Source organism: Dicentrarchus labrax, unplaced genomic scaffold (genome assembly GCF_905237075.1).
Source record: "Dicentrarchus labrax unplaced genomic scaffold, dlabrax2021, whole genome shotgun sequence".
Lineage (NCBI taxonomy): Eukaryota > Metazoa > Chordata > Actinopteri > Moronidae > Dicentrarchus > Dicentrarchus labrax.
Window position 1 is genome coordinate 16,091,710 of NW_026136703.1, and position 9,446 is coordinate 16,101,155.

A 9,446-nucleotide genomic window follows, 5' to 3' on the forward strand; every position below is an offset into this window, starting at 1 on the left:
AACACAGATAATATACATAAAGGTCAAAATAAAAATATATAAAAAGAGACAATATATACAAATATAAAGAGAGACTATATGGACAATAAAACCAAGGGAAGTGCATTAACGTAAAGTATATAAGAGTCAGTGTCAGTGCAGGGGTCCCGGGCCTTGTTGATGAAGCCAGCTGCAGATGGGGAAATACTCTTCTTGTGGCAGGAGGTTTTGGTCCTGCCAGGGGGAAGTGTCTCAAAGAGTTTGTGTTCAGGGTGGTGAATGGTCAGTCACAATCTTACCAGTACACCTCAGGGTCCTGGAGGCGAACAGGTCCCGGAGGGATGGCAGATTGCAGCCAATTACCTTCTCAGAGGAACGAATGATATGCTGATATGCTGCAGTATGCCCTTGTCCTTGGCAGTGGCAGGAGTGTACCAGATGGTGATGGAGGAGGTGAAGATGGACTCGATGATGGCAGTGTAGAAGTGCACCATCATGAGCTCAGCTGCCTCAGCAAGTACATCCTCAGCTCCCACTTGAGGTTCTGGGTGAAGATGGTACCCAGGAAGCGGAAGGACTCCGCAGTGTCGAGGGTGGAGTCACACAGGATGATGGGGGTGGGTGGGGCTGGAGGATGCAGTGCAGATGTTAACTGCATCTTCTACAGACCTGTTGGCACTGTAGGCGAATTGCAGGGGGTCCAGGAGTGGGTCAATTAAGGTTTTGAGGTGGGACATCACAAGGCGCTCAAACCACTTTATGACCACAGAGGTCAGGGTGACAGGTCTGTAGTCAGTGAGTCCTGTGGTCTGCTTTGAAGCAGGCTGGGACATGATATGTCTCCAGTGAGGTGTCAGAGAACACTGGAGACAGCTAATCAGCACAGTGCTTCAGGGTGGATGGAGAGACAGAGTCTGGTCTGGTGTTCAGCCTCTTAAAGATCCTGTTGACTTCGCTCTCTGAGAGGCAGAGTGCTGCCACTGAGGTGTGGAGAGGCTCAGGCTCCTGCTGAGCAGGGGGAACTGATACACTATAAATCAGATTCATGCAGTGTAGGCAGTAGTATAAATATAAATACTCTATATGTCAGATATATGGTTATTTGAATAAATATGCATGGTTATATGAAAGCATATATAGTACAGCCAAGTGCAGTAGTGTGGCAGGCAGTAAGTAGGAGCCAGCAGTCATTAAGGCAGACTGTCAAAGTGTGAATGTCTAACAAATGTATAATCAATAAAATCCGTGGTAAAAAAGAAAAGAAAGAAAAACTAAATGTAAGATAAAGGCAGAGTAAAAGTACAAAAATATTAAAGTGAGTTTTGAGAAGGGAATTAACAGATGATTGTGATTGAATCAGCCATGAAAAAAGTAAGAAAGCCTTGGCTGCTTAGAAAGTAAAACCTCCTCTTAAACAAACATTTTTTTAAATTTAGCATTAAACTTGGGAGGACACATGTATCCATAGAAAAAGATGGGGTAAAACTGTTGACTTCAAACACAGGTGTAACTAATAACATGAACTACTGGATTGCATTGCAAGAATGGCTGCAATGGAGCCATCGTTAATAGTTTCATCTGTGCTTTTCCTGCTATTACAGGCTGAGAAAAAGTTTGTTGAATCAGATTTATTTTGGAACAATAAAGAAACCAAATCAAAAGTTAGGGTAGTAACATTTATTTATGACCACATGTTAATGTCCATATCCATTTGACATATTGTCAAAGCCAAATAAAGATTTTCTCAGCTCATCGTAATTGGAAATATAGCCCCTCCAGTAAATGCCCACTGGTGTTTACAGATCTTTAAGAAAGCATAAGGAATAAACTTATTACTTATTGTTAATATAGTTATTGTTTACTGTCATTCAATTTTAGAGTGCAGCATCATTTATATACCATTTTACATCCATCTGAAATTTAAGCTGGTAATAAAATCAAACAATTTAAAACTGAAAAACACTAAATGGAGCATGAATTGGCTCGTGGTTAAGGCTAACTACGCTGTTCAAAAAGTTATGTTGCCTGTCACACTACTATTAAGTAACTCACAATCATTTGTTAGTAAATGACGTGAGGGGTTAAAAGGTCTATAAAACAATACAAGGAACACAATAAACAGAATAAACAATATGCTGTTGACAGAATGTTCTCTGACGTGTACTCGGTTGAATCAGAATTTATATTTGTTGCATTCTGTGTTTTCCCACATTGGTCCATTTTTTTCACACTGCCACATTACTGTAAATGAGGCAACCATGGTGTTTTTTGTTTTCAGCAGGCCAGATGGTGTATGTATACCACCAACTGCCCTGAAAACAGCACACTGGTAATAAACAAGAAAGGCTACCCGTCACCTCATGATTATTCATAAACGTGGTGCCTCTGGTAGGTAGGAACCTGAAACACCCGAATAGAGCTATATTGTCAATGTCCCTGTGCCTTTCCTACGTGACTATATAAAATAGCCGTAGAGAAGTGTGAACAACACCAGTAATGCATATTTGTTCCACCACTTATTGAAGCAGACATGTAACATCTTCACTTACAATTTCCAATAAGTCCCATTTTCTAATGAAAAAATAAAGACACACAATGTTTTATGCATTAAGTCATTTATTTCTTTTTTCTACTGTGTTTTCTCATCTCGGTGGAGGAGACTCTGATTCATGCGGTGCATTGTTAAGACTGGATCCCTGGAATGTGTCAAGTGTTATAGATCAGTTTTACTGTTTCAGGGCCCTTGAGAGCTGTTTTCAAAGGAATGAATTTCTGACTGCTGTCTTCCAGAGATACATTTAAATAACTGCATTATTGGGAGTTATATAAAATTGCATATCAGTGCAAGCACAAGGCCATTTCTGAGTAACCTTGGTCTTATTGGTAGGAACAGGGGCTCCAGTACACATGGCATTGTGTTTTATGACTAGTGAGGACAATATAGGCTTATTTCCTGACGTTTATAGGCCTCATACTGGCTGCACTTGCTTCACACTGTCCAATGTACAAACTGTGGCTCCAGAAATATCATGTCCACACCCAGAAATCCTACAATGTTGAAACACAAATATTCATGTGGGATGTTATTAATTTTTATCTACTTTTCTCCCTGCTGTCTTTAGCATAGGCTATGTGTTGTATTCTATGAACTAATGATTAACAATGCCATCCTCAGTAGATATGAAGCCTGTATTTAGGATTGAAATAAAGTCAAGCTTTTATTATACAAAAAAATTATTAAGATCATTATTAATTAATTGGATTTGATTAAATTCTTCCTTAAATACTTTTGCTGTGTTGTTATTTCTGTTCATTTCCCCCAGTGAAGTGACAAGTGTGTCTATCTGTGCGTCTGGGGGTGGGGGGTGTGGCGTATCCTTTCTTACGCATGAGCGTGATGACGAAGGTAATCATAGCAACCAGCATGGCGACGGAGAAGCTTTGCTGCGCCTCTCAGCTGCTTATAAGCTAACGTTAGTATCAGGTTATCACCTTTACGTTATTTATTTATCGTACAGCGTTCAAATGTTTACAGTTAAGTACACGGTAGTTTCTGGATGTATCCGAGGTCTGCCGTCGCTGCCTCAGAATATTTCTGAGGAAAATGGGATACGCTGAGTGTAACTTTATTATGGAATCGAGAACAGGTAGGCAAACTGTTAGCATTAGCTAGCTGTTTGGCTAGCTAAGTTAATCGGCAGAAGGGAGCAAATTCAAATTGTGCTTAGGCAGCAACTCAAAGATAAAGTAATGCTGACAGGGTATACACTCACTAATATGGCTTTAGGTTTATCTAGACAATAGTCAGTCCTTTACTCACACTGCTTGTTCTCAAGACTGAAACTTAAAAAATATCTGTGACCAAGGCTGTAACGTTAGCATTCAACACAACGCTTCAGTTAACGCTAGTTTACAGGTTTGTCCAGGTTTTGGTCCATTAAGTTGCAGTTTTGTAAGTAGTTTTATTGGTTTGCATTGTCGAAGATAACGTTTACTATTTTTAGAGTATTAGAGTGTTAACGTAGTTTTTACAGTAACGTTACTGTATTTAGCTATTAACAACCGATATAAAAACATAGGAATAAATTCAACGTTAAATCAAACTATTATATCTTTGTGTTTAAACACAAAGTGTTTTTATTGCTACATAAAACTCTTGTTGAATAGATATATGTTCTGAATTTACTTTGAAAAATAATGACATGTACTTACATTTAATGGAGATGTATGTACAAATACAGTATCCACGAATAAGAAATATCTTATTTCATATTTAGCGAAATAAAAACAAACTAAAACGAAACAAACAAAGAATAGAATCTACAAAATAAATGAAAAAAGTAGGCAAGCAAGCCAAAACAGAAAATGTATAGTTGAGCAATGACAGTCAATCAGAATCAATCTGGTCTTTACTCTGATGTTAGTACAGACAGATTCGCAAACTAAGAAAGGAAAGGCTCCCATTTTGAGTAAAACCGTTCTTTAGATCCTCTCAATGTATATTTAAAATTGGCCAAAGTTAAATATGACATTATATCTCTTAACCACCCAGAACGTGAAGGTAGTAAGGGAGATTTCCAGGCAACTGAATCCTCTGAAAAGAGTTGTGAATGCAATAATATCACGTTGTTTAGTCTTAAAGGATGAGAACAAATTATTTGGTACTCCAAATATGGAAATTACTTAAACAATTAAAATTTTAAATACTTGCTGAAAACATTTTAAATTGTTTAGTCAATACATTTTAAATATTCATACATTTCAGCACAAGTTATTAAAGCCTAAAGTGAGACCACCAAAGGTATTCAGTTTACAAAGAATTATTTTTTAAGTATTTATTAAAACTGTAATTTGTTTTTAGGGAGTGTATCGTCTGGACTGGGGACGAGCCCTGGTATGAGACGACACACTTCAAAAAGTAGCCGTAAGTATTAATATTATAATGAGAAATTAGTCGGATTAGTATTGGTCATTTGTAAGATATATGAGCTTAATTTTTCAGTGCACTATATGTTGTTCTCTGTCTTGTGTTTTTAGCTTTCTGCCCTCCCTCCTCCAGCAAGTTGACACAGTCCATCGTTAAAGACCACATGGTGTCTCATTACAAAAAGGTTTACTCAGCTAAAGGTGAGCTGGCAGGAATACATTACACTGACATTCAGTAGACCAAAGTAGTTCAGCTACTAGCATACACAATATGCTTATATGTTGAAGTCTGTTGTAATTAGATTAATAATGTAATGTGATCTTACATCTGTGCCTTGTTCTACAGCTGCCATTGATGCCTCAGTACCCAAAAGCTTGATACATAGTGTAAAGTGTAAGTACCCAACTGTTAAAATGAAGATCTATCCTCATATTTTATTGTCAATATGACAATAAGCAATAATAACAGGCATGCAGTTCACCCGCATCTTTGCTCTCTTCTTATGACTATACTATCACAATTGCTTGCTCTTGACCCTCACTATTAAGTGCAGTGTGAGTCTTTTCCTGTTCTCTTGGGGTTACCCAAAGTGAATCACACAGCAGGTTGATGTGGAGATGTGCGTTCAACATAAATTGTGTAAATGACACAATTAAATGTATTGAGAAGTGTATATAATTGTGTTAGATTATCCAATGGTGGCCTTTTTCTTAAAACCATGTTTCCTTGTGTGTGTGAAACTGCTTTACTGGCTGTGACAGTTACAGATTTCAAAGTAGACTATTGCCTGTGTCTATACTTGTTTTCTATTGCCTGTTTACAGACAATGACCAGATCAGACAGGAGCAGTTGAGGAAAGGTGTTCGTCCTCAGTCAGCCCACTCTCTGTCACAGAGAAACAGCAGAGCCTCCTGCTCCTCAGCCCAGGTAAGGAATCAAGGCAGTTTCTCATTGCTTTGTGTGCTGCCAATGTATCTTTTGCAGTAGCCATGGCATTGTCTGGCATAAAAACCTTGAGGTCACAAGCATTCAAAGACTTTAAATGCATCATTTGTCATTCAAACCTTTTCAGCATGTACAATGTCTGATTCAATACAACGTGTTTGCTTTTTAGAGTAGATTATCCATGCAGTATGGCGACAGCCCCTACCACTGCTCAAGAAGTTCCACTGTCTCCAGCCCAGGGTTCAGCTCCTCCTTTCACGTAAAGGAGATAGTTTATCCGTCATGTAAAGTCGGTTCACAGGACCAGCTTTATCACACTTGCCCTGCATCAGAAATAAATTACCGGTACCCAGAGGCAACTTCACGCAGAAAGCAGTCAGCATTTTCACAGGCAGCTTCTGGAGATCAAAGTTGCTATAAGACTTTTCAGGACCCTGTACAGAAGACGTACAGTGGAGACTTGATCCAGAAACATTCACAGCACTTTACCCAAGACAAACCTTTCACCCCTAAGACCCTGAAATCAGATAAGAGTTCATACCTGTCAAATTATCGCTACTACCGAGCACCACGGAGGAAAACTACTCAGGATTGCACTCAGTCACGATTGATGCGACAGGAGACATATCATGGAAGGTACTTACCAAACATTTGAGTGAGACTCAAAGGAAAGCAGTAGATTTGTGTCTTTAAAACATGTGCAATATATAAAATAATATGTTAAAAAATAACTTGATTCTATCGTTTTTATGCAGCACAAAAACCAAAGGATACACACAGGAATTGTATGAGCCATCTCAGGTAATTTTGAGGATTTAAGGATTATTTTTACATATTTTCTAATGCGTCTAATACTACTTTCCCTTTTTGACAAGATCATGACAAATGTCCATCACATTATCAAAGTGATGTCTTAAAGTAGCCTAATTATTATGATTAGAAGCCACATGTATTTGTAATGTAACCATTTTGTAGCAATTAGAGTTTATTGTTTCTGAAGGCGTAACCCGCAAATGTTGTTATTACATAAGACCACTGCGTTTAGAATAACTAACTGAGCCGGATGACATTTTGTCGTACGGAATCAAAATAAACGCTATGACAAATAGCGCTGTATAATTATTAGTTGCTCAAGGTCAGTAATCGTTGTGTGTTTTATTGTCCCTGTAAAAAAAAAATAGTGTTTACAGCCTCATTAAACATTTGGTTATGAGTTAGCCTTGACTATGTTGAATATTCCTTCTCATTTTACAGTCCTTTTTGTGTCACAGGGATTTAATACAGAGCATGAGTGGTCTGAGGATGAGTTTAATGGCACATATTTCTCTGCGTCAAGACAACACAGTCGAGCAAACAAGAGCAGAAACCGTGACTTCTTTGACTCCTCATCCAGGTGAAATCATGAAATGGAAACACTGTTGCATTTTTTTCAGCAAATAAGTTTACCCTATGTATTTTCTGTGTAAAGTTCTAAATTAATTGTCTAATTTTTAGGGTCTCACCAGAAGGCAGGAAAACTCCCTTTATGAAGAATGTATCTGCAGAGTGAGTTCTCTTTGATAATGTTTAAAGCTTGTACATATTTTAATTGATATAGTGGGGAATTATTGCCATATGTAAGGATTTGACAGTGTGATGCTTTAGGGAATCGTCAGAAGCATCTAAAATGTATGTGAAGAGAATAATGTCCATCTTTTCTTCCAAAGGGAGGAAGAATTAATGTACCTCGAATTCATTTCTGCTGTAACAGAGGATATCTTGTCCAGGGGGCATATCTCTGAAAGGTTTGTTTTTTCTTCTTTGACTGTTTTCTATGAACTACTTGCGATGAGTTATTGCTGTAGTGTAATTGTCCATGTCCTCTATAAGGGTCCTGGACCGGGTGATAAAGCGCCATATTGAAATGAATCGGCATCAGCTTGATGAGGTGAGTCCATAACTTTATGCAGAATACCAAATATGTTAAGCAGGTCTTGTTTAAGTGTTCAGCTTACAGCTTTAAATAAACTTCCTCTCGTGCATCTGATTTGTTTTTAGGGCAAAATGCGCCACCTTCTGGAAGTGCTGCGTAAAGATTTTGAAGAGCCGAGCAACATATCCACCTGCAGCACAGAGCTTGAAAAAAAGGAAAATGGTCTGCTTGATGCGTTCCTACCACATCTGGATTCAGGAGGGAAACAAGTGAAGACCAAAGAAAGCAATGACCAGTTCCCTTATGCATCTCTAATTAAATACTGCGACTTGCCAGATTATGCTGATCCCCTATTAGTGTCTACACCCATATGCTCTCCTGAAAGGACTGCTTCACCAACTAAAACAAATGAAATGGAGGGAGAAGATGACAATCTAGAAAAGAGTATTAGCTCTCCTCGGCTCAGTGAGCATATTTCCAATAATAATGCAGGAATCAGTGAAGAGGACTTCCATCAAAATGAAATAGGCACAAGTGTGACAAATGTAGTCGGCAATGAAAACCATGAACATACTACTATAACCAGTGACACAGGGTTTCATCAAGACCAAGCTGAGGGCAGTTACGATGGACAGTCTAAAGATCTTGAGGATCTGGGGAAAAGTTTGTCAGAGTCCCTTCATGTGTCCAGCAATACACACAGCGACAATGTGGACACCACTGAGCAACAAACAAATACTGTTGCTAATGTCAGTGATGATGAGTTCTGACTTTTACTGTATTCAGGGATTAAGTTTCCTTTAATGTGTTTTTCTTACCAAGAGTGTTTTTCCAGAGAGAAATTTAATATGAGTTTTCTAAAAGTATAGTTTTATAAATGTGATTGAACACTGGTTCAGTGTTTTGAAACCCCCACCAATGTGGTGTTGTAGTTCTATTTTTGCTTTTTATCTTTTTACAAAAGCATAATGAAAATGTTACATACGCAAACAAGGTTTTGCAGACTTGAATATTATAATAATAATAATATAAAATTGGGCACATACCTCAGACATAGTGGTTGAGGTCCAAATGACCTCCAGAATAATAAACTACACTTTCTAAATGATTGCGCCATGGCAAATAGTATGATTTGCAAATTTGCAAATGATAGTCCATAGCACTGCACTAATGTCCGATGTGTGGAATTAGTGTGGTGTCCTTTAGTTTTAGTGGATTGCAGTGTGCCCAGAGTGTGCCCAGTCAGTCTTCAGTATATATGTAGTTGCAGTTTACATTTTCAGATTTCTAGAAAAAACAATTCTGTTATAAAGAAATGTGTTTGACTTGACATATGCCTCTGACATGTAGCTACTAGGAGTTGACTGTCACCAGAAAGTGTCTTTTACAATTGCAATAAATTTTATATTCTGCTTCTTGCATGCATGCATCTGATTATTTAGACTATCTACATAAACTGGCCATTACTCAACCTGCAACCAGCAGCAAAACCAGTGCGGAAAATTATTACCACATGAGCCATTTTTGCAAACAAAGACGGACACTCAATAAATCATTGCAGGATATTGTGAGTTAGCGTTTACAGCTGTCTGCCGATATAAAGGGTAAACAGACAGGTCAGCGGCCGCACTTCCAGCCAGCTGTCCCATTTCTGGCATTTTCACCACTCGGCATTCCAGCTGT

At 38.3% G+C, this 9,446-nt stretch overlaps 1 protein-coding gene across 2 annotated transcripts; it reads left to right on the forward strand.

Moving 5' to 3' along the window:
* Positions 1-3,387: 3,387 nt before the first annotated feature.
* spata7 (spermatogenesis associated 7) lies at positions 3,388-9,182 on the forward strand. 2 transcript variants are annotated; one of them, XM_051394192.1, is made up of 12 exons: positions 3,388-3,626; positions 4,841-4,903; positions 5,017-5,106; positions 5,252-5,299; positions 5,730-5,833; positions 6,021-6,487; positions 6,607-6,652; positions 7,123-7,244; positions 7,346-7,396; positions 7,558-7,635; positions 7,721-7,778; positions 7,889-9,182. In XM_051394192.1, the coding sequence occupies exons 1-12, from the start codon at positions 3,584-3,586 to the stop codon at positions 8,531-8,533; spliced, it is 1,815 nt and encodes a 604-aa protein (XP_051250152.1). In that variant the 5' UTR covers positions 3,388-3,583; the 3' UTR covers positions 8,534-9,182. The 2 variants fall into 2 exon arrangements, with proteins under 2 accessions (XP_051250152.1, XP_051250159.1); XM_051394199.1 differs by having other exon boundaries at positions 3,399-3,452.
* Positions 9,183-9,446: the final 264 nt, after the last annotated feature.